The following is a 27,177-nucleotide window of genomic DNA, read 5'->3' on the forward strand; positions in this document are numbered from 1 at the left end:
ATCATTGAAAGAGACTCACAAATTATCTTAAATGCAGTCAGAAACCAACAAACACTAAATTGGAATTTAAATGCTAGACTAGAAAGTGACTAAGCCTTATAGATCAATTTGAGGAGATTAGAATTCAACATATTTATGGTGAAGGTAATTTAGATGTTGATAAGTTGACAAATCAAGGAGTGGAGGGGGAAGACTTTATACACATGGCAGGTTAGAATCAAAATAAGTCAGTTTAAATACTTAGGCTTAGAGTAAAGGACAGTTTAGAGGATCAATATCGCATCATTATTAGAAGCAATTATTAGAAATACACCCATAGCGAGAAGCACTATTTATATTCATGATGTATTTAGGAAATAATCATGAAATATTAGGTTTAATCTTTTTAGTATCCTTTAATAATTTACTTTATACATGTGAGCAAACATCAATCAATGCTTAACACCCCTAGTGTTAACATCTATTATTTAAGGCACGGCTCTTCTTACTTTGGAATCCCTGTAGTTACTTTGTTAGCATGGAGTCTTCAATTGCCCTTTTTCACATTCTGGAAGTGAGGAAAATGGTGTTTAGAGAGTCTGTGAAATAGGAGAGGTGGAATAGGATCCTAAATCTAGTAGACAATGTTACTAGGTTTGTTATCTGCTGGGCTATTGGGGAGAGGGCGTTTAATTACAATTATAAGTGGTGAACCAACAGCTCTGTCATAGGATCATTTATAGGTTGTTTGGCTAGGGCTAATGTCGAGAAAGGGGAAATAGTTAGGTTATACTATAACATCTTTGACACCACCTGGCTAGTGGGTCTAGAAAATGCAGTCATGATCATGGATGAGATATTGTGTATCCCGCTCCTTGAGGTCTACATGGCATATGAACTAGAGGAGTTTCAGCTTATTAATGTTGCTAGGAGGTCGTTTATGTTCATTAGAGATAATATAAAATTCTTCAATGCATGACCAAAAATGGTAGCCAGTATTAATTTCTTGTTGAGATGGAGAGGAGTTCGGGAAGACCCTAACAAGGACTCGCTAATCTACTTCATTCAAGCATTTGAAGCCTATGTTGAGTTGGATATCAATTTTGATGATTTGGGTAGATTCAAATTTACACTGCCAAATTTTATCAAGTCCAGCAGAGAGCTTACAGCGTATGTGTTTCCACCTAGGTCAACAATTGATGATGTAGACAAAGCCAAGGACATAGTCATGGTTTGCTGGAAGAAAGAGGGGGAGGTTTAACGTTAAAAAGGCCTTTTGATGGCCCAAGTTTTTTGTTGGCTATGTTTATGACAGTCCTTTTAGGCTCATGTTTTATTTTATCAGATTAGTAGTATAAAAATAGCTATGGCCCTAAGAGAGGCCCTTTTTGGTATTTCCTTTGTTTCCTCACCTGGATATAGCCTCTATTGTATCTAGGCTCCTTATAAGTATAGCAGATATAGTATAAGGATATATGGCTAGTATAAAAGTAGCCTGAATTGGGTATGAACGAAATTACATATTCTAGCATTTTGGTTATGAGCCAAAATCTTGTTAGTATGGATAATACAAATGGTTTAATGAACAAATGGTATATAAATGTACTAATGGTTTTATTAATGAACAAATGGTTTAGTTATAATGGAAGACCATTGACCTGTGTTCAAGGGTTTTTCTCTCAGCAATTAATCATAAAGGAGGCCAAGTTAGAGTAACAAGATGCTCTTTACTTGTGAGGAATTTATATATAAATCTGGGTTTGATTGCCTATGTTTTGAATGTAGACTAGAGATTATGTTTTTCCTTCCTTTCATCTCTATAGTTTGAGTTTGCAATTTATTTTGAATTAAACAAAGTAGTCATCAATTTGGCTCAAATAATTTCTAGATGAAAATAGTACTTTTTGAAAATTTAGTATTTCTCCTTTCATAGTCACATTATATGATAAGTAGCAAAAAGTATAATGAGTGTCTTAACCTTTTAATCTAGTTAATTTTAACAAGATGGTTCTTAAGCTTTGTGGGGATTTTGAATATCAAATACATCCTAAATATAAAACAATTAAAAGTATAACTTAAAAACCTCTAATAAATCTCAGAATAGCTTAGGATACTTATTACTTTTAATGTTCAGTATACTTACGATAAATGCCTAGCATGTGATAAAGTGAATGTCTAGAATTTAATTGTTAATTCTCAATGCTTTAACTTTGAATATGTATTTTGAGGTGTGGTTAACTCTAACTAGGAATGAATTGGAATCACTTCTTTAGAATTTTGTTATGAAGAGTTTAATAGTTTGATGTTTGGTATTTATCCTTTCCTCTTTCTCCCTTTTCACATAGATTTTGGTATCTTATCCCCTTTTGGAAGATAGTTGTTTTTTTTCATGCAGATGCTTGGTAGAGCTTTTTATCATGGATGCACTACTGATGCACTTTGCTGGAAACTTGCCTTCTCTATCACTCAGTTTTCCCTTAACTTTCTTTGTAATAAAAGTGTTTTAACATCATGTATAATCAAGATTATTTGAGCTTTATACATACTGGGCTATGCCTATTTTATATCTATATAATATTGGACTTCGGTGCTGGGCAAGACTGGAGATTTTTTTTCTCCATTCTTTCCTACCAATGCTCATTTGAACGGAGTAATCTGTAACTTCTTATTTTTTCATCTAATATAATACAAAGGCTTCGGCCGTTTACCAATCAAAAAAAAAATTATAAATTTAATAATATAATATAATTTATTAATAATTAATAAGAATATATTTTAATTATATAAATTAACATATATATAACATATTGAAAAAATAATAATATAAACAAATTAAATTCGTTTATAGCCCATAGGGCTTTCATGCTCTATGTGATTGCTACAAAGCAGCGTGAGCTGCTACATGTAGCACTCACAACTATTTTACGCAACATGATCTGTTGTGGCAGCAAGGAGAAGGAAAGAGAAGGGGAGGTGGCGGTGGTGGCATGCCACCCAATAATTTTTTTAAACACCAATTTCAAAACGCCCCATTAAATTGTTGCGGTAATTTCAAAAAAAAAACTATATATATATATATATCACAATAAATTTTTACTGTGGGAATTTTATATAATATTTATTTTAAAAATCAATTTACATAATAGATCTAATAGGAAAAATATGAACAACCAATCGAATTTTGTGTATCGATTTTTTATCTCTTTTCCAAACCCTACACGAATCAAAATACAAATCTCTAAACTTACAAAATAAGGGTTTCCAATCCTAAATTCATTTATAGATGTTTCTGAAATGAAGAACAATAAAATTCACAAACAAGAGTTTCAACACAATTAAATTCTAGAAACAATTCCATTCAAACACTGAGAAGACAAATATTTCAATGAAAGAACTACTGTGCAAAACTCACAAGATCCCACCTGGATTTGATGCTAAACAACATATGCACGGAGCTTGCAAGAAAATTCATTTTCTTTCAAAAATCCTCTTCTCAGAAATTAACTCCTCACAATTTGTGTGGAGAAATGAGCTCTAATTTCTTAATAATGAGCTTTCTCCCTCTTAGAGTTTCGATTTTGCAATCATGTGAAACCTTTTTCTTAATTATTTCATTATATTTTAATTTTTATGTGCAAACTTTTTGCAATTTTATTAAAATAAACTTTATTAAATCAATTACTTCTCTCACGTTTATTAAATCACAAGACGTCTTTAATAATATATTTATTAATTTAACTAAATAAAAATATTTAGAGTTTATTATAAAAATGAAACTCCTAAATAATTATTATTAAATTAAATAAATATAACTACGCTGAAATTGGATTTTAATTAAATCTTTTAAATTTAATTCTTTCATTTATTAATTTCTCAATTAATTAAATATTAATATTTGTCTTTATAAAAAATTTGTTAAATTAAATCATTTAATAATCTCTTAATTTGATTTAATTATAATTGAAAATCACAATAGACCCACAAACTAAATCTGAAAACTCAACTAAAAGACAAGGCACAAATTCAAACTCCAAGGTCAAAATCATGAATTCACATCACTTGACGAATTCAAATGGCTAAACTAATCATATACTTGTCCTACTTTCTATGACAATTGACTTATGGTTTAGGGTTTGGACTCAAGAATTGTCTCCCCTCTTTTACCATTGAAATATCGCGATAGGGCACGCTCATCCTGGCAATTCAAGGAAGTCGATGCCCGGTACTTACAATCTGCATAAAATTTGAGCATATACATATACATATAAATCTAAACTAAACACGCAATAGTGAGAAGTGGTACATCATATAGATCTTGACTAGTAGGTGACTACGACTCCCTCCCTCAACCACATTAGAAACGTCAAACATAAAGTAAAACATACAAGTACACTATACACATGCAAGTATGAAGTAACCATAGAAATTGCATATAAAACATCCATCTAACTAATCATCATGAAATAACTAAAATCACTATATGAACATACATATATCATCATCCAAAGAGCAATCATAAACACATGAAATAACTGAGTATCAAGTAGCTCATCAAATAAATGAACTGAGTATGAAATAACATCTAATCAAATCTGGTAACCAAGTACTGCTTATCCAAAAACATAATCATAAAACTGGCCTCAAAGACAATTAAGGATTATATAGAAGAGTTCTAGAAGATGAGAAACATATCCAAGGAAAAGGTGCATAAGTATGTTAATGGTTTGAGACTTAACATTAAAGATTAGTTAAGTATGTTTGAGATTAGTACAGTTGAAGATGCTTATCAGTATGCCTTAAAGGAAGAAGATAAGTTGAAAAGAAAATAAGTTATCCCTAGGGTTAGGGATAAATTGGTTATTAATAAGGGAAAAGATAAACTTGTGATTAAAGAACCTAATCAAAATATTTATGGAAAGGCTAAAAGGGATGGATAACTAAAGGTACTATTTCAAATCTAGCAGTATTGGTCATAGACATTTTCAACGTTTGGTTGGTTCAAGCAAAGAAAAGCACAACCTAGTGGCACATGAGGAACAAACAAAGAGAAATGAACTAGTTGAAAGAGAAGTTGCACATAAGATGGGAGAATCTCTAATGTTCAAAAGAGTTATGTTGAGTAAGAAAGAATCGTAGTCTATGCATAGAAGGCAATTTTTCTAAACTATTTGTAAGTCAGGGAGGTAAATGTTACCAAGTGATAATGGATGGTGGAAATACTAATAACCTTGTATCGAAGGAAATGGTACATAAGTGAGCATTAAGGAGACTCAAACATTGTGTTTGGTTAATTTCAATATTGCACTATACTAGAGTGAGGTATTGTGTGACGTGATTAACATGAGCGCTTGCCATATTTTGTTGGGTAGACCTTGGCAATATGATGTTGGTGTTATTCATGATGTAGAAGAATTACTTTACTTCCTCTGAAGGTGGAAGCAATGAAAATTAAGAACCTAAGTATAATGATTGCACCTTAGGAGATCAAACTACTTACATATCAAAAGGTGATGGGTTTGCAGTAGGTGGATGAAAGGGTTGTTAACATGGTACAGTTGTTGGGAACACTAATGAGTGAAAGTAAACTGGTGAACTTGAAGACTATAACAACTAGACGATGGAGTTACCTTAAGTTACTAATCAAATGGTATCAGATGGGCAACATAATCATATAGGTGGGTGAGAGAGCATAGACTTCTTAAATGATGTTTAGATTTGGAATCAACCAACAAAGCGGTAGAGAGTTAAACACTTAACGGGGTAAGTTAAAGTAGTTTTCTTTCTGAAGAAGAATATTTATGAGTCGAGATTGAGCATGGGATTTATGTTTTAGATCATGTCATCTTTTCAGAAGTGTATTCTTCAAGATTTATGGATTTGCAAAGTTACACAATCAATCTTGTCTAATGGAAAGAATTTATGGGTCAAGAATAAGCATTGAAATAATGTTCCAAATCATGTCAAATGTTTATAAGTTCCTCTAATGAAAATCTTTTACTCATCTAAGGTATGTGATCTAATTGTATCCTTGGGCCATCAACAATCTTGCATCACCCAAACATATTTCCTTTCAATTTATCTATTTACTATTCATTTGGACATTTATTCTCTTGTTTTAGGTGTAATATATCCAATTGGCTCATTTTCTTATGTAATCCTTATAGTGTGGTCTAAGCATCTTGGATTTCCCATGTCCATCTTTGCATCTTGTTCTAATGTTTTCAAATGAAGTTATCTTAAGATCAGTATGGTCCTATACTGACTTTCTTCATCTAATAATATCAAGGTGGCAAATTGCACTAGCAATAAATATTTACAAAATGTAATTCCCTATGGTCTATTGTTTTGTGTTCTAACACATTTCATCATCCTTCTTGCAAGTTTGTATGACATGAGGTATTTACTTGGTGTTGCTCTTAGGGTCTGTTTGGTTGTGGGAATAGGAATACGTATTCAAGAGTTGTTATTCTACAATAGAAAATGAGAATATGTATTCCTATTCTTTGTTTGGTTAGACAAAATTGAATGTTTTGAACCAAGAAATTTGACAATGCTCTTGAACCTATGTTAGGCGTCAATTTCTACGACTATGGCTCTCACAAAGAAATACGAGAACAAATTTTGATCATGCAAAGAAATACTTTGTCCTCTTGGTGAATTCGCAAGCGTTTTGTGACATATTTTCAAAATCTAGCAGGGCACAATCACAAGATAGACACTCAATCATTGTGGAAACACAAGCCAATTGTGGATGAATATCACTATGACGCATTGCAGGAAAGGGTTGACATGGCTCAGAGAAAAAGCCCATGACAAACTCCTTGCCTTGATGCAAAAGAAAATGACAAAGACCAAAACAAAGTACAGAAACTTGACCACGAACCTTGAAAATATATTGTTTTCTAAAAATAAAATAAAAACTGGAATAGAAATATGTATTCTAATTCCACATATTTATGTTGAATAGTAAATACTTATTTTTAGTCAAAATTGGAATACATTCCCAATTCCGATTTGGTGTATTCAAACAGAGAATTTGAAATTTTAAGAATTTACATATACCACTCGTATTTCTACTGCCAAACAGGCCCTTAAAGATTTGGGTCCTCACCTATCTATTTGCAATACATTTCCGTTGTCTTGGAAGAAAAATAGCCAAGTAAGGCAATCTTGTATATGAGCAAATTACCAATCTCTACTTGAGTATTGATAGATAGCAAAAGTGTTGCATAGTTAGAAAAGATTCGATAGAAGCAACTAGGATACTTGGGTCTATTTAAAGTTTCTAGATTTTAAGGGACGATCAATTGTTGAAGGCTAGAATGTCTTCTCATTATGGTTTACACTGGATCCAAGGTTAGACAATTATATGCTTTCTCTATTTTAACTCCAATGTATTTTGATGCATTTTTACTTTTAGATAAACATTCATTATTGCAATATAACATATTAAAAATGCTTTAATTTTATTTGTCCCACACTTTTATTGAAATATTTCCAAAATTAACATCACATAATTCATTGTTTGACCATCCATGTTGTAGTATAAACATATTTGTCATAAGCAAAGAGAAAATACTTTTATTTAATTTACACCCCACTTTTATTAAAATATCCCCCAAAATAAAATTAACTTCATACAACCCATTACTAGTTCTCCAATTGTTTAAACTTGTCATAAGCTAGAGAAAATGCTTTAATTTTATTTACACCCCACTTTTATTAAAATATCCCCCAAAATTAACTTCATACAACACATTACTAGTTCTTAAGTTGTCTAAACATAAAGTTTTAATCAAAATAGGAAGAATATTCAAATATTTTTAATAAACATTAGGTTTTATATTTAGATGTTTAATAAACATGTATATCTTTAAACTATTCACATATAGATATTTGATATTGATGTTTTATCAATTATTCTCATTGTGTCAATGGGCCCTTGGTCTACTGGTGAAGTTGAATGGTTCACAAAGAGCCCACCAGAGACTCAGCAAGGCTCCGACATCACAATGGATGAGGACAAGATCATGATGCGAGTGATTTTGACGGCGTGGATGCCCCTCAGTCTTTGGCGCTAAGCTGAAGAGGTTTCAGGCACAAGTGGGCCCGTATCGAATTCCTAAAAAGTCGATGTGGTGGCCTTCGCTAGTTGGTAGCTCATAGGCTTTGTGCCTCACTGGGTTGCCTCACAAGTCTAAACCCTCCAAAAAAAAAATTACTCTCATTATAGAAACCTAAAATTATCCTCTTATAATTAAATAAATATTTTTATTGAATTAATTGTTTTATCAAAATTTCTCTGTTTAACAAAAAGGACAAATGTATTCAATCAAAGGAGTGCTACAAAGTAAAGCCTATCTAAGATTACACGTTGAACTAGAGGTAAATCATCCCTTCTCCAATATACCAATCTTCCACATTCTCAAAGGCACACTTCATCAAGTAATCAACCACTCTATTCAACTTTCAAAATATGAAAAAAGTAGACAAACTAAAAGGAACTACACATATGAAGAGTCCAACCACATATGCTAATTGTCAACTAATATCCCCCAAGATTTGATTGTTCGACATATCCACAACAATACGAGAATCCAATTCATAAATAGTATCCTCCTTTGTCTTGTGGAATAACCATAGTCAATAGCTAGCTTGATAGCAATAGCCTCCATCAAAATTTTAATTTTGTTGGCCTTTAAAATAAAGAAGACAAAATTACTATAATTATCATCATCTATCCCTATATGCCTCTAATACCCATATGGTGAGGATTCCCACAAGAATCCTCTGTTTAATTTTAATACCCCAAAAGGAGGCATCCACCTAGCATCTCTAATTATTCGTTGCTTACCATGCCAAGGTCTATTGCTAACAAAACACCCCACTTTATTTTTACCCATTCATAGAATTTGTACAAGAACATAATTACCAAGATAAATATTTTAAGACATTTCAAAATTTGCAAAGATAGTCCCCTTGATCCTATTATCTTCTAACATAATTAAGATGTCCCATGATGCGAATCACAAAAGACTATAGTTCCTTCCTAACCATTGGTTCAAAATAATAAGGGTCAACTTAATAGCCCAAGTCACCTGAAAAAGAGAAGTCTTTACTAGGCATTTGCCCAAGCTCTTTCAAAATAAATTACAGGTGTGAATACAAGCTTGTTGCCAAGCCTCCTGCCAGATATGTTAGATCTCTCTAGAGAACAAGCAAATAAAGAATAAGTGGATTACATTCCTCACCATGCAAACAAAGAGAGCAAAGAGGGTCATTCAAAATTTCCCTTGCATATTTCCTCTAAACCCCTAGTCACAAGAAAAAATTACATTTAGGTAATCAAAAGTTATTATGTACCTTCTCCCACTAAGGTACATTTGTCAAACCAAACTTCACATAACCTTATGCAACAATATCTTCCTTTTCAAGTGGGTGCTAAGTTGATTTTGTGATTTTGTGACATGACTCATCATTCACAATGTACTATAACAAATTATAGTTTACCCGCCCACCCACTGTGAACAATCTTCCTCAATACCACTCAAGGTGGTCCTTCCAATAAGCCATTTCCAACTTGTTTGTCTAATTGTTTTAAGATTTTCTACCTTATTCCATTTGAGCATAGATATTGAAGTTGTGGATAGCTAGAGAGAATAAGAGGGTAACCATCCCAATAGTCTTACCAAAACATAGCTTCAAAGCCTCTATTACAAACCAAAAAAAGGTTCAATTTAACAAATTGACCTTGAGTGTCCCAAATACAAACCCTTATAACAAAAAATCAAATTGTAGCATCTCATGAAAGCAAGCACCAAGTAGGTATTTGTGGGTTAAAGTCATGGTCCATTCTTGATCCTAATTATGTCACCACCTCCAATAAATCTTGGTCGCCACAACCTTACTAATTCCAAGAAAAGACCAATGCCCTCGAAATGCTTTGGTCTACAACATACACCCGCTTAAATCCACTTAGAAGAAAGAAAACTAACAAACCATAGCAATTTTCCAACAAGAACATCACATTCACAAAGTTGATTTAGGATCTTGCACAGACCATATATAAATAGGAGCTTGCACCACTAACTTTAGATGAATCAATCTTGTCACAAAGACAAACCACCTACAAGTCCAATGACTAACCTTGCATCTTGCCAAAAGTCTCTACGTGTAAGATACATCAAAATAAGAGAGCCATGCAATCTAATTCTAAATTAGTTACAAATAGTTAAAGAAATGTATGGATCTAACGTCCATTACCTTATTGACTCTACCCCTTCCCATCAAACCTATGTAGTCCACAAATTGAAAAAAAAAATAGGGAGGTTGAGCATTGCTCCAAAATCCTTCCTTGAAAAACATTGTATATCACCTATGAAGTAATAAATTTGGTTAATCCCTCTACCATGAAAACAAATAAATTGTAGAAAAGGGCTTATCATTAATAAGAACCCAATTCACCCACTCTTGTACAAGACAAAAAGCCAATTGAATTTTCTATTAGCCCCAAATGTTCCCAACCATAAGTTTTGTCCATGACACGCTTAATAAACATAGCTTTCTCCTTGAAGGTTTCCATCAAATTAATAGCCTTTATTACTATCACAGTACCACTCAATTGTTTGTCCTCCATTAGCAAAACCTCCTTGTTCCTTGGAAAGGTCTAAGCCTTGTATCAATCAATCTCGTGATAATTTTGATGATTTCATCACATAATAAAATAAGCCTAAATTGATCCAATCTATTAAGCCCCTTGATAATTAGAGCAATGAAAGTAGAATTCTTCGTCTTGTGCATTTGCTTATTTTGATTAAGTTTATGAACAACTAGAATTCATCATCTTGTGTATTTGCTTATTTTGATTAAGTTTATGACCCACACCTAAATGATCATTTTTTTTACTCTCTCAAAACTACCAAAAGACCTCAATAGTAAATCCATTAGAACCCAAAGCCTTGCCTTTCTTCATATGAAATTCCTCTAATTCATACATCAAAATAGGCATGAGACAACATTGTTCATTTCAACAAACACTATAAAGGGAATATAATTCATAATAGATTGTTACTACTCCATGGCCTAATGATCCTCTTTGCCAAATATATTTAAAAAATAGATGGTAAGTAATAGAATTACCATATCTTCCCAACCACAGCCATATAGAAAAAATTCACCTTGACAAAAGGAAAACAAACACAAGCTTACTTAGATAGATAATACACCTCATATAAAGGCAATATTTTTAATGCATATATTTATAACTTCACACCCACACACACTTGCTCCCACAAATGCGCACACAAAAACATAAAAGAAGGAACAAACATAACCCCACAAAACATCCTATGTTTTAAAAATAAGATTTGTTCCTTTGTGATTAGATAATAAAGCTAGTGGATTGTGTCAATAGCCATCAAAATGAAATCAAATTACTAGCTCAAAAGAGGAAGATCAATTGATTGCACTTGAATCTCTCAAATTCTATAAGGGATAAATGGATCTATGTAGCTTTAATCAACCTAATGGAGCAAAATAGATATTTATAAATTGCATTTGAAGATTTACAATAAAAGTCGTTACAATAATGCAAATGGTAGAAATATTTTAACAAATTACCTTATATTGAAAACAAACATTACTCACAAACTATCCATACCAAACTACTGAGAAAAAAATAGGAATCTTCTAAACTCCAATAACCACCTTACTAAAAATAGTAAACTTCTATGCAATGAGATAATCCTTACTAAAATGACAAACAAACTAATAATATTATTGGTGATGCAAGATTACCCTTACATCCAAGATACTCCTACATCATTTGATGCCATGTTTTAGCACAGAGTTAAGATTAGCTCATCATTATTTTAGCATAGTTAGATCAACTGACCATGTTTATAGCTTAATTTGAGAGTATTAAGATTCTATTTCTCATAAGAAACCTGTAAGATACTTATTAATTGTCCATTTTGAAGTTTTTATTGGCTTAGAAAATTAATTAAACTAATCCTAAGAAGGTACTATCTAAAATCGATTGAACATAATTCTAAGAAGGTATTAAATGGACAATTTGTAACCATAACATATATAGTGTTCAAAAGTATCGTTAGAGTTAACTAAAACATTATTGGAACAAATCCACAAACTATAAACAAAATGATAAGTAAAAATATTTTAACCAACAATATTGCAATCAAGATTCAATCCTTTCGAGCTGAACTCACGAACCCTTGACCCTTGTTTCAGATGTGGTTTACAAGAAACACTCTCATGAAGATAAAAGTCCACTAGCACTTGTTATTCTCAATTTTACACAATTGTTTTACTCGATGCCACATTCATACCTCAATGGGTCTCAAATTTAGAAGAAAATAAGAAATCAAAATGTTACCGTTGCAGTTTTTGTAGCTTTCATAACCCAACCTTTCATCCATCACCCCGAACTTCCAAAGCATTTCCAATAACTTTCAAAATATGCTTACGCTCATGTCAACATCTTCAAGCTGTAAAAGAATTGCAGTGAAAAAGTCCGTCTATCTGAACCTAAAATGGTACAAATTTTCACGTATTCCTACCTCATTACTTATCTTTCTAGTCCAAATGTAGCTCGCCACAAAAATAAAAAATTATACCTTTTAGGCTACTAAATGAGATTCGTAAAAGTTAGTTAACAGGATTGGAGGAAATTTTTGGGCCAAAAGACGAAGGTGTTGCCAGTCCTGGCCGCTTGCAAGTAACAGATGAAACCTAGATATTGAAATTACTCAGAATCAAACCATCTCCATATTCTAATAATTGATGTCCTGCCAAATGATATCAAGGAAAACAAACACCTGCTAAGACAACAAAACTAAGAAATATGTCCTGAAAGATACGCTGCTAAGTATTCAGCAATGAACATGGTGTCCTTCATGCCTTACAACTACCTGAAGTGTGAATCCTCCATAATGACCCCTGGCAACCTGACTGCTGTCATTTGCTTCATCGTCTGAATAGAAAATTTTACAATTTATAGTATAATCTGCTAGCTGTTACATTATAAAGCAATAAAACAAAATACACGAACCACACGCAGGGACCAACATTTGATGCGAATCTTAGCTTTGAATCCCCTGCATGATGCATCGAAGCTCTTTGCAACAATAAATAAGCTTTTCAAGTGGCTTGATTTTTGGTAAATAATCTAAGCTGATAGCTATTAGATTTGCTCTAAATGAATGGAATGCCAATACACACTACATTGGCCTTTTGCAGCCTCCAAACTCCACAAAATATAATAATAGTAAAAAGGCTAATGTGGACGTATATACATTGTTTCCCTTCATAAGATGCAAGTGTAAATGCCTTCTAAAGCAATATACATAAACTACGTGCAATACAAGAACAAAGCATTTAATGATCCAATTTAATAGCAGACAAAGGTTTACATAATTTTCTCTATCTAGTCTTAAAAACAGCACACTTCACTCCACAAAATATAATTAAAATAACAGGCTAATGTGGACGTATATACCTTGTTTCCCTTCAAAAGATGCTATTGTAAAATCCTTCTAAGCAATATACATAAACTACGTGCAATTCATGAGCAAAGCATTTGATGATCCAATAAAATAGCAGACAAAGGTTTGCATAATTTTCTCTATCTGGTCTAAAAGAAAAGCACACTTCAATGGAAAGCAGATGCTATTAAACTGAAAACCATAACAGCAAACTAGTACAACTATTTGCAGTTCCACTTCCAGTCTTCAAAAGTCTACAAAATTTAGATAGAAAAAAGAATAAATGTAATAGACAGACTTTAAAAAATTAAAATACCTTTTTGTTTCCCCTCTAAATGACACAGTGTTATAAGCGTTTTCTAGAACAGATACTAAATGAAATAACTATGTTCAGGAACCTAAGCTAGAACAAAAGAACACACAATTAATCACCTCAAAATCCAAGTACAAAAGTTTAAATTATCCGATGCAATGCCAAATAAAATACTACCCCTACCATTAGTAGCAGCATCAAAGTCAACATAAAACGCTATAGAAGCTGTTCATCACCCCCAACGTTGAACAAGTACTTCTAAACGTCCACATGCCATCAAATCAACCCCAAACTCAAGTTCAACTTCTAACTTTTAGCAGCTACAACAGCAACAGCTTCAGGGGCAGGCAAACAGCTACAACCATTGTTTCCACACCTCAAACTATTACATCCCAGGGGGTAAGTTAGAAATACTCAATTTTAGAACATTAAAACTAATAAATGTAATCATTAATTATTAAGATCCAAAGTGGGGACTTCCTCTGGGGTCCTAAGATTTCCACACTAAGTATGAGACTTCTTTTTGCCAGCACTAATGTTGTTAATCAATACTTGTGTAACAAAGAATCACTAAAAGCTCTAAAGTTTAGATATATTCAAGTTAATCATTATTAATCATCCAACCAACTCTAGCTAGTAGCTACTAGTTCCTGAGCAGTACTTACCATGCACTGGAGGCTTTATAAGAAAAACAAATACTCAAACAGAAAAGTGAAGAATGGTTAAATGCAATACCAAATAATCAATCGAGATGAGTACTACCCAAGCATCAACAGCATCATCGAAAAAGCTGTAGTTCACACAAAACCCCTTCCCTCTTGAACCCCGACCCCAGCAGTGTTAAGACACCAATTTTTTAAACAGCGTCAAATCAACTGCTAAATGAAGCTCAACTTTTCTAACTTTCAGGAGCAACAACAGCATCAGCTACAAATCAGTAAACACAGCCCCTGCCACCATCTTTGGTCATGACAGCTACAATCAGTGTTTCCACGACCTCACAACTATCAAAGCCCAGGACATTGTCCAGGGTAAGTCATAATATTAAAACTGAAAAATATTAATTTCTAGTAATTAACAATTTGTAAATTAAAGAAGTGGAGACTTACTCCAAAATCATAAGTTGCTCATCCTACATATGGGTTTTCTTTGGCTGCCAAAGGTTTTTCCCTCGACCAAGTTGGCACCATACCAGTGTAACAAACCAACAACTTCAAATACTCTACATTTTAAGCTTGAGAAAAAATTCCACTTAATCAAAATTAACCAGCCAGCACATCAAGATGCTGGAATTCATTAATAGCTGTGTGTTGCACTTGAGACTCCATTTGCAAACGGTACAATGAATAAGGTGGCAGTCTCAGAAGTGTGCTGTCCTAATCCTGCAAATGAAATGGTACCATAAAGAAGTTCCAGTCAATAGGCAATATTATACATGCATTCTAGAAATGGAATGTTAGTTAAGAAACATGAACCATGTTACCAATAGAAAGCTTACATCAGCATCAAAATTCCGGGGTGACAAACTTGGAGATGGAGATATTCCCCGTGCATTTGGTGAAGGACTTGCACCATAAGGAGACCTTGCCGGAGGGCTTTTTGGGTCTGCACTTCGAGGACGTGAAAGACTCTTCTGTGGGGTTGGACTACGACGTGCAGGAGACCGACTACAAAAAAGAAATACAAGTCATTTAAGAGAATGAACTCCTAGCAATACAGGTCAATAGCGTTATCATTAATGGCCATTCATGACAGTTCTAAAAGTACTACCTTCTCAGAGAATGACTTCTTGATCTGCTCCTTGACCTTCTCCGTGGTTCATCATTTAGCCTGCTTGTACTCCCACTTCTACCACGAATGGGGCTGGAACTTCGGCTACGACTGCGACGATGGTAGTCTCTGTCCTTGTCTCGATATTGATCCCGTTCATACCTATCACGCGTACGTGTGCGTCGTCCAGATTCCCTCTCTCGGTCATCACGGTGCCTTCAGTGTCATTTATTTGTGAGGTAATCAAAACAAAAATACAGATGGCTTCCTATTCTGCTAATGAACTGCTTCAACTTATCATCAATCATCAAATTTCAAAAACTATATTCTACAACTGTAAAGATAATTAACCAGTAAATAGTTCATCAAAGGGTGTGATGGGATAATTATTTCTACTAATTTCACCTAGTTTATATACAATTTCACCCAATATAAAATATGCATTCCATATCAATAAATACCAAATATGAGGTGATGCAAGATACCAACAACATAAGAGATCCATACCTAAATGTGGAGTAAATATCATTAAAAATAATGTATTGATCCAAGATACCAACAACATGAATGGTCCATACCTAGAGCGTGGAGGAGGGCTCCTACTTCTGGACCTTCCCTTTGGCTTTGGGCTTGATGATGTAGTGATCCTTCCTTTATGACTGCTTGAAAAATGAACAAATAGATAAAAAAACATCAATAGTTTAGACAAACATTGTGCAACAAACCACATGAATGGAATTCTTTTATTTATTACAGGGTTAAAATAAATAACTGTTTAACTTGATCCAATGAAGCAAAAATATCAAAGATCCAACTCTCAAATAGTACTAGCAGAAAAAGAATCAGTGTTAACATTTTACGAAAATAACATATTTTCCTGCACTCAAGACTAGAACATTTGATTGAAAATACCAAGTTATACAAATGTTAAAAGGATATCATTTATCTATTCAGTTATCCAATATCTGCGAGGAAACTACAGTTTCTAATAAATTATTGATACAACTTGTTACTCTCAAATTTACATACGATTTGCACGAAACAAAACAACAAGATGACTCTCAGATTCTGATGCTAGTAAATCATTCAATCTTAATTTGTAATAAAAAGCCACGACAATCTGATAGTCCTATGCTGAACTCAAACAACTTCAGCTAAGTATAAACCATAGCACTGATAGTAATGAGATCTGTTCTTTTTCTCTGCTACTAATATAAAAGGTCCACCCCACAAAATAAAATATAAAATGTATTACTTCTTCATCGAACGAATATGAAAATGAAAAAAAGAAAATCCTAAAAGAGTATTCATGAGAAACTATAGAATATGAAAATTAAAAAATCAACCTAGAATAGTATTCATGAGAAACTGTTTGGTGCACTAAAAAGTAATTACTATTCCCATATAAATTGATAATTAAATCACCCAACTCTAAGCAAGCATTTAAAAATGATGAATCTCACAAAAATGTAAAAAAAATACCTACAGAATTTATCTTCTGAATACTTTTCTTCTTGGTAGACTGAACATTAAAATTAAACAATCTAGCCCCAATAGCAATTATAAGAATCTGCTTCAGTTGGAAGAAAATCAACCTAGAATAGTATTCATGAGAAACTGTTTGGTGCACTAAAAAGTAATTACTATCATTTCCCATATAAATTGATAATTAAATCACCCAACTCTAAGCAAGCATTTAAAAATGATGAATCTCACAAAACTGTAAAAAAATTACTACAAAATTTATCTTCTGAATACTTTTCTTCTTGGTAGACTGAACATTAAAATTAAACAATCTAACCCCCAAAAGCAATTATAAGAATCTGCTTCAGTTGGAACAAAAGATATTTAAATTTTATATTTCACGGAGATATATCCAACTTTAACCAAGCATATTAAATATCATAAAAAAGTACAAAAGAACTATCACAGAAAAATAGCTTTAATTTACCCTTACTTTTATCATTTTTTTCACATATTCATAGTACTGGATGTTTTGCAGAAAAGAGAGACGACTGTTCTACAAACTGATTGTGTTGATGGTTTGAATGTGAAATAACTGGAAAGGAACATTTTTACTTCCCAAATCCCAAACTATTTTATGCATACATATATGCAAGGACTCTACTGCTTACAAAACAACATCTACAACCAAAAAATATCATAACTACAAGGCGGTATAAAATCATCATTAATGATTTCAGGAGTGGGCTTGGACAGTATATAATTTCTAATAATTGCTTGTGAAAACCCAAAAACAGTTGAAACTTGTGAACACTTAAAACGTTGGCATGTGAATGCAATTAAAAACCAATTTCAGAACTAACACTTGTGTATTGACATTGTAAGATGGAATTGTAGAATCAAATGCATACAAGTAGAGTTTAAGATCATCAACTCACATTTTTTCTGCATTTGGGCCATACTTTGCAAATTGCACCATAATATCTCTTCCATCAACATTTCTACCTGCAGGAAACAGTATTTTTATCATGCAAAAACCTGAAATATATAATTGCATTGGTCAGTCCTTTCACAGAAATCATGCAACTTAAGGCCAAATCATTTTAGATGTTAATTCAGAACCTTATTAAAATGAACTGGTGTATCTCCAAGTTTTCAAGAAAGGGATTGGTCCTTTATAAATGGATGTGTTCGTGATCAATAAAATGAATTCATTAGAAGATGAGAAACTTGCCCAAAAAATAATGTATCACAAAGAGTAAAAGAAATTTTCATCCTCTCCCAGTCAAATCTACTTACAAAAAGATGCATCTTATCTGTGCAAAATCAAAAAGACAATTATTCACCTTCCGATAGGGCTAACTTACTGGGCACAGGAGAATATTCCAATACAAACAACAATAATAACTAGGAGAGGATACATTATAATAAATAGGAGGATTAGTTAAAACAGTATTGATTAAAAAGGTACAACTCAACTGGAACATCAGTTGCCTTGGAGGCTGTGACAACTGTGAATTCAATCAGTGAAGCAAGGCACGGATTGCAACCAAGCAACTTCATTATCTTTTTTATATTATTCAGGTGATAGTGCATTTGCCAGTTTTCTCTTTGAAAGTTCCAAGGTATAACTCAAACTTATTTAGATTTTGGATGAATTATTTTATTCCAAACTGTTATTTCCTACTTTGCTACAGCAATTTCCTATTAATATTCATTTGATATATTGGGTAAAACAGTATGTTTCAATTATGTAGTTCTTAAACTCAACATTTAATTGAGAGCATACAGACTTCTTACATCAAAACAGTTGGATATTTGTGCCTTTTGTGGATTCAAGGAAATGTGTGGAAGAGAATTGACAAGAAAAAAAAGCCCAAATCCAAGAATTAAATGCCTGACGGGGTCAACAATGGTTACACCATCAACGAAAGCATATGTCAAAGCAACAAATGAAGATTCACAATAACAAACCACTTAAATGATTCTATAAAAGCTATAGCCACAAAACTTAATGTGAGGAAGTAGGAAGTTAAAAGTGAGGAAGAAGAGAGGATTTCTTGAAGTTATTAGAAGGGAGAATCAATGATTGAAATAAAAAATTAAAGGACAAACCAAAGCAGAACAATTGGATCTATTGAATCAACAATTGTAAGTATATTTTACTGTGCCTATAGTTAATGAGGTGCAATGGATCTCTTTCACCTGCCTTAGCATGCAAGGATGTATGGTGGGAGAGTTATGGAGTTCAAATATGAGAAAGAATGTAGCGTCCTCGCCAGAATTGCAACCAAAGTTTGTCCACCTTTCTCTTTTCTTTCAATGATTTAGAATTATACCATTTTTGGCCTACATTTTGACTTGTACACTATGTCACTGGGTTCACACCCTGAACCCTTGAACCAAATCCAATTGGGGTAGAAGACACAGGGGTTTAAGCTGGGCTCAGACAGAGTCTATGGCATAGTCCTGTGGATCTGCCTACATTTGCAGACCCATGCAGACCCATAGGGCTGGGCACAGACCCTCTCCAAACCCTGGTGGACATTGCCTGAACCCAGCAAAATATATTTGAAATTCACTTCCTACACTTGGCCGTATGTAGTTCACTGCGTTAATACCACTGAACGGGATCCAGGTGCAAATCCAGCAGCGGTAGAAGACACGGGGGTTTGGACTGGGCTCGGACAGGGTCCATGGCATGGTCCTGTGGGTATGCCTACATTCCCAGACCCGTGCAGACCCACAGGGCTGGGTGCAGACCCTCTCTTAACCCAGGTGGGCCTTGCCTGAACCCAGCAAAATATATTTGAAATTCACTTCCTACACTTGGCCATATGTAGTTCACTGCTTTAATATCATAGAAAAGACATGGATTCGTTCTTCATCTCTATCTTATGTGAATTTTCTGATCAATTTGTTGTGCTGATGTTAGTTTGTATGCAATTTATAGTTTGTAATATTAATTTATCAGAAGTAACTATCACATGTAAATTTCTCAAAGTCTTAGCATCATATTAAAAGTAGGCTGTTGCATACGGAGGACAACATAGGTAGGCCTTAGTTTGTCTTAATTGAAGAAGCTGCAGAACTCATTTACTCATGACTGATCGCAAACCAGATAGATGACAGTTTGATCCAAATTGGATCACAGCTCTAGAAAATAATGTCAGAACCATTCTCAAGGAGTGACCATTCCCAAATTATTCACAACTAAATTACGGTCTATTAAAAAAATCCCAATCAGACCAGCTATTAATGCTTATCTTTTGCATTTGGCATTGATCAATGATCAAGCATCATACTACGAAATTGTTAATGTTATAAATTCTGTCGGATAAATTATATTTTATATATATGAGATATATAATATATGACAATGTTATATATGGAATAATTAACTTATATTAAGAGTGATATATATATATATATATATATATATATTTCATTATAATATATTGAGAGTATATTATTGTGTTATAACTATAACTAATGTAAGTTAATATATTAAAGAGACATGTCCCTTCAAGAGGCATGCCTCTTTATATCATATATATATTCATTGGAATAGTAACTTGCAAAACACATAAAACTCCACAAGTGCTATTACAAGTTCAAATCCTTTTTCACTAACATGGTACCAATGCAGAAGATTTGACACCTGTGTATTGAAGATGAACCACCACAGAGATATAAATTAAAAGATTGAAGAAATTATTTAAAAATTGCTGGTAGTGTGATGGACGCTCATTAATAGAATGTGTTGTTGGCTCTCGCCTTTCCAAATTCTTTATTTGTGTTGAAAAATGGAAGAAGTCGGTAAAGAGTGTATTTTAAAATGAATGTTATTCTGCACAATAAAAGACGAGCAAACATTAATGAAATATTTTGACCCCATGCTATAGTGTGCTGCTATCATTGAAGATAGGGGAAGACTGGGGAGTGTATATGAAAATGAGTTTGAAAAGATTTAGCCTTCAAGTCACCACCTACGCCATGGCGGTAAGGAGGACCCTCTTTCAATTTACTTCTTGATTGTTGAATCCCAATTTTCCTGACCTGCTATGTATGGATTAATACAATGCAAACGAAGACCATAAGCTATGGAATACACCATACCAAAGACGACATCAACAATATTTTCACTAATAATATATAAGGAAAAAGAGGGAGTAGATATGATTCAGTTAAACTTTGGTGAATCCAACCATATAATATGCAATGTTGTTGGCGTACTTATATGTTCAATAATATAAGAGTGGGTATCCAACATTGTAAGGGGGTATGATAACCAATGTTCTATTCCCATTTGAACCATTCTTATATGGGAGCAAAAAAGACATAGTCAAATTGTTTAATTCTTACATGGAGGCATTTCCTGATTTGATGAATATGGACCTTCATTGGAGCAACTTATATTATTATTGCAGATAAGTATTTATTATCCTCAGGTATTGCATGTATCTACTCATTGTAATCTCTCTCTTATTTTGTATTTCTATAATTACTATAATGAGCTATTTGCCTTGATCTTTTCCTTTGTCTCTGAGGATGTTCTTGCAGTAAAAGAAGATTGGTACATTAGTTATGCTACCAAATATTGTGCAGACTCAATCTTATGATAGTAGCTCCAAAGAAGTTGTGATTTAGGATTCACGAATCATTTGATGATTAGGTTGGATAATGTGAGTTTCTTGAAGCAAATATCATTGATGAGTGAAATTATGAGAGGGAGTCTGATAGTTCATTAGAGGCAACCTTGGAAAAAGAGAGGGAGCAGAAAATAAAAATGCTTAAATCAAACTTTTGATGATATTGGTTCAGAAGGAGTAGACCTTGTTGATGGATTCAACACTAATCAGAAACTATAATAGCTAAAAGACTACGATTCATGGGATGAAGTCTCATGTATGTAGGTTGGAAGGCTTTATGCTATCAGGATACCCATTGAACTAGGGAAGCATGACATGACTTGCTACCAAGAGATTAGAAGGATGATAACAGATTCCGAGGAAGTTTGATACTTCATCAGAGAGAACCTTGTGCTAAGAGGTCAGAAAAGTTGATATCAAACTAAGCGGGAGAAACCTTATTCTCTGATATGCTTATGGTGAATGTTGTGACAACACCACATGATAGTATTCATGGAGACTTCATGTGAACTTTTGATGCCATACATGTATGAGCCTGTCCCCTGTGTACATCATGAAGAAGTGACGACTTCCAAATGATTATCACTTGTATTAGGAGAAGTTGTTGTAAAGTGACGTCCTTACACTAACTTGTAGCATGATTCATTTTTGCGAAATTGTTTCATGTAAAGGCTTTATCTTATAAATCAAACAACTAGGCGGTTAATATCATTAATTTAATTATCTACAAGTTGCTTATATAGATAAATTTTTCGGTACATGGTGTATATCTTGCCTTGATATTCTGATAGGCCAATACCACATTGAGTACTTGGGATAAAAGGGCATTAATGGATATTATTGGTTATGTACTATAAAGTTAGCAATCTGTAATTGCACCAAACCCTTGCACATTTGCAAAATATAATTTAGAAGCAATTTAGCATCATCCCTAAAGCAATGGTATGGAGATTTAAAGCATATTCATATATATTAAATCCACATCAGGAGCGGCTGTAAGTAATTGAGAGGAGATTGATGGTACAATTTACATGACCATATCAGAAATAGGAAAGTACATTCCATAACTGCAGATTGGACTGTAGAAAAGATCAACATCATATAACTCCAGTCATATCATTGATTCTCCATCCTATATACCAATTGCAGGACATTTATTGACAAGTGTTAACTATTGCGTATTCAAGGGATTATCAAATGTAGGGAAGCGGTATCCCTTGCAATCAATCTAAGAATTATAAAGAAGTTTGTTGTAGACAAAAGATTCTGAGAGTGGAATAAAGTCTTTGCACTGAACAAATAGTCACAAACCCCACAGGACCCAGTTGGGGACATTAAGTAGTGTAGTGGTACAAAAGCATCCATCCTGCCATCCTGTGAGAGGTAGTTGACGCAAACTAGCCAAAGGGCTCAAAGAGCATTAGAAAGAAAGAGGAAGAAACCCACCACCACCATGACTGATCAGATGAGCAATGAATTGAGAACCTTCAATGAACAAACAACCCAAGATCCCATAGATCAGAACGAAAGACATGCCCAAGCTCTCATCGAGCAAAATGAGAGGAACGAGGGGATGAATCAGCTCCTCCGTGTAGCCATCCATAACTTCAGGAATAATGGACAAGATACAAACTCTGGCCAATCCGAAAAAATAATAACAATAACCAATCAAGAATACCAAACCATAGGCCAACAAGAGGAAAAATGGACAAGATAAAAACTCTGACCAATCCAAAAAACTAATAACAATAACCAATCAAGAATACCAAACCATGGGCCAACAAGACCACCTTTCCTACCTTTAGAACAAGGGGGGAGGAAACAAACCATCATCATATAAACAATATTGATAAAATTGTAAATGTGTATTCTAGAATCAATCCTGAACTTGGAAGAGAAATATCCTTTATAGACTATTGTGATGCTAGAATGAAACCAATGTCTAATAAGAAGAGAAAGACAATACAGAAAAATAAGGGCCAATCATTTCTCTATTTTTACACAATTACAACAACATGGGATTGAAGTGCTAATTATGATGCCAAGAAAGATCTTGGGTTTCAATCCCTGCATGTCCAATTGCCATTCAAGCAACCCGTTTTTGGAATCACAAAAAGGTAGCTTGCTTGTAACAAATGTGCGAAAATAGATGTACCACTGGTCAATTGTAGATCATCAAGAAGACTTTTACGCAGAGAGAGCAAAAAGGTTCCTCTTAGCTTACGGCAGATTTTCTAAGATGCAAATCGGGGTGAGAATTCAGGTTTAGCAATATGACAGTATTTTTACTTGGGTACAAGTAGAAATACAAGAATATATACACATATATAGTTTCATAGTACGTGTAAAATGTGAAATATAAATACTCATATTGTATTTATATATTTAATAAATAAAAAAATATTATTTACAAATATATATTAACGTTATGAACATTCATGCTCAATACTTTACATATATGTCATGTACTAAAATATAATTTTATTAAATAATGCTGCAACTACAAGAGATGAAACAGTGATCACCATCAGAGAAGTACAGACGATGTTCAACAGACTGAGATAGTTTGGAAGGCACAGACACAGATAATTCAAATGCAGACTTGCCCGGTGACTTTGAAACCTGCAAGGCAATTGTTTTACACCACCAAACCAAGCGTGAATCAAAAGGAACACTTGGACCAAACCTGAAGCTGGTCAACCCAACATTCAGGTCCTGACCCCTGTACCTGCTATAGGGGATTGTCATTTGAAATGGTCATTTTCTTTCTGAATGTGCATATAGGGATTATCAGAGAGCAGTTATTAGTATCATATCTCTTTTATTGTTTGCATGTACTATTTTTTCTAGTCTACTAGAACCTTATGGTTCAATATAAGGCATCAAGCCTAAATGGCTTTGACTCTCAATGAACCTAAAAATGTACAATATCATTGACCAACAGTGTATGAATAGGAAGTAGAGCTGTATGCATTTCATAATTAACAATATCATTAACCAACAGTGTACGAATAGGAAGTAGAGCTGTATGCATTTCATAATTAAGTTTTGCAATATACATACTTTTACAGCTATGATAAATATGTGTAAATTAAAGACCACAAATGCACACCTCAATCTACATTCAAACTTTGTAATAAGTATTAATAAACTCCACAAAAGGCAAGTGAAAATCATTGTGATAGCTCACCATCAAGACGCTCAACTGCCTTCTGTGCCTCATCTGCATATTTGTACCGAACAAATGCAAATCCTCGGGACTCACCAGTTCTGTGAACAAATAACAAACCCCATTCAGTTGATCAAAGAGATGTTATTGTGAACTGCCTCAAGAAATACCAAAGAGCAAACAGAAAACGTGACTGATAAAGAGATCCTAGCACTAGCAGTCTACGTGAAATGTAGAACATTAGTTGAATGTTACCATATTTAAATTTAAAAATAAGTAACATATAAATTACAATCTAATCTGAGCAAAACTTAAGACATTGATTTGAATAATTTATTTGACTAAAATTCTATAATTTGAATTTATTTTTACTGTAGCCACAAAAACGCTAATAGCTTCACAATATGTAACGGATTAGATGAATGTTGTTGTCTAAAAATAATCATGTAAGATTTAGAGTAATCTCAATGTAAAGGCATAGCACGAAGTGTGTTTGTGTATGTATATATATATATATATATATATATAGAGAGAGAGAAAGAGAGACTTGAGTGCCAACCAACGACCCAAAAAGAAAAAGAAAAATGACAACGTGTGCACTAACTGCCACTTCAAGTATAAAACATCAGGCAAACATAACCATTCCGAGAATAGGTTATTCGTCTAATGTCTAAGTAAAACTACCACTATGTTTACCTAATGAAACTCGAAATGAATGGAAATGTTCATGATTGACGACCATTTATTTATTAATTAAGCAAAGAACTAACCAAACGGACAAACACGGACTACAAAAAGCTAGCTTAAATATGAAGAAAGACGAATGGCCAGAGATAAACATAAAACTCAGAAGCTTAGTTCAGTAAAGAAATCCATATGGTCATGGCCAATCGAGTGGCCAAACAATCTCAAATATTCATGACACTCCTACAGCTACAAATACGTTCAAATGATTTTAGAAACCCTAAACGCCAAGGAAATGAAAATATTCGTCTAAACCCAGATGCAACAGAAACCGGTTCTTCATCTAAGTCCACAGAAACTGTAACAAAAACCCTAAAATAGCATAAACAAAGTAACTCTAACTGAGAAAGAAATGCAAACAATCAAATAAACCAAGCATAACAAGAAGCTTCAGAAAACCCAACAACATATTCAAACGAAGTAAACTTCAAAAATTTCATTTGTAGCGAAACGTGCAGAATTCGTAAACAAGGGTTAGATGTCCACAGAAACTGTAACAAAAACCCTAAAATAGCATAAACAAAGTAACTCTAACTGAGAAAGAAATGCAAACAATCAAATAAACCAAGCATAACAAGAAGCTTCAGAAAACCCAACAACATATTCAGACGAAGTAAACTTCAAAAATTTCATTTGTAGCGAAACGTGCAGAATTCGTAAACAAGGGTTAGATTTAAGATTTTATTCGTTACCTCCTGTCTCTGGGAATAAATATATCCACAACCTTCCCGTATCGATCGAAGAGCGGAAATAGATCATCTGCGCTAGTGCCTAATCAACATAGACATTCAAACAATTAAGCAAAAAGAAAATCCTGACCTGAAACAAAGATGCTACAACCCAGAAAAAGGAGGAGATTAATTTATTGCACATACGAAATGTTATGTTGAGAACCAGAAGCGAATACGTGTCTCTGATATCTGGAGGCCCCGATCTCCCGAAGTGCGACATTTTTTGGGTTACGGAGAGCTCTGAAACTGTTACTGATTGGGATTAAGCTAAACAAAAAAGATGTTTGAACCGCTGGAAAAAAATTGGTATTAAGCAACCTTCAAGAAAATATATATTTACGTCTTGTAAAGGACATAATCTAGGGTTTCGGACGTAGGCCCTTGGTTCTGGATAATGTTTTGGATAATCGTTTGGGTTTTCAAAAATTAAAATTATTTGTGAACTTAATCTTTTAAAAGGAAAAAATGTTCTTCAAAAAAAGAGGGATAATCATAGGCTTTAAGGATATATTTTTGTCCATAGCTTGTTTTCTAAAAGAAAAGAGGTGTTCTTGACAAAGATAACTAAAGGTTTTAAGGATAATATTCGTAGAATATTTGTAGATGAGGTGTTCATAATTACTGAACAAATAATGAAGACAATGAGGACAATTATTGTAAATGAAATCGATGGTCTAAAAACAGGAGCTCTATTAGAGCTAGAGTTCTTGTCTTTGTGAAAATAGAGGATAGATTTGTTTTATAGTTAAAACATGTCCCAATATGAGAGACAAAGTTTAATTTTGGATAAGCAAAGTGTCACATATTTAGAGCGAGTAACCACACTAATTGAGCTAAAATTTAAGAACATTAA

At 33.5% G+C, this 27,177-nt stretch overlaps 1 protein-coding gene across 10 annotated transcripts; it reads right to left on the minus strand.

Annotated features, from left to right (window-relative positions):
* Window positions 1-12,130: 12,130 nt before the first annotated feature.
* On the minus strand, window positions 12,131-26,629 carry LOC149541864 (uncharacterized). 10 transcript variants are annotated; one of them, XR_016355395.1, is made up of 10 exons: window positions 26,469-26,629; window positions 26,286-26,364; window positions 24,871-24,950; window positions 17,967-18,033; window positions 16,143-16,223; window positions 15,565-15,780; window positions 15,293-15,461; window positions 14,904-15,176; window positions 14,530-14,754; window positions 12,131-12,485 (listed from the first exon to the last, which is right to left on the minus strand). XR_016355395.1 is itself a non-coding variant. In XM_089796944.1 (8 exons), the coding sequence occupies exons 1-8, from the start codon at window positions 26,542-26,544 to the stop codon at window positions 15,171-15,173; spliced, it is 774 nt and encodes a 257-aa protein (XP_089653070.1). In that variant the 5' UTR covers window positions 26,545-26,629; the 3' UTR covers window positions 14,800-15,170. The 10 variants fall into 10 exon arrangements, 2 of the variants coding, with proteins under 2 accessions (XP_089653070.1, XP_089653069.1); XR_016355391.1 differs by having other exon boundaries at window positions 12,131-12,785; window positions 12,909-14,754; window positions 16,143-16,226; XR_016355390.1 differs by having other exon boundaries at window positions 12,131-12,785; window positions 12,909-14,798; window positions 16,143-16,226.
* Between the last annotated feature and the right edge of the window lie 548 nt (window positions 26,630-27,177).

This window comes from Cupressus sempervirens, chromosome 8 (genome assembly GCF_028749045.1).
Source record: "Cupressus sempervirens isolate cs-2001-9-10 chromosome 8, ASM2874904v1, whole genome shotgun sequence".
In the NCBI taxonomy this organism is placed as follows: domain Eukaryota; kingdom Viridiplantae; phylum Streptophyta; class Pinopsida; order Cupressales; family Cupressaceae; genus Cupressus; species Cupressus sempervirens.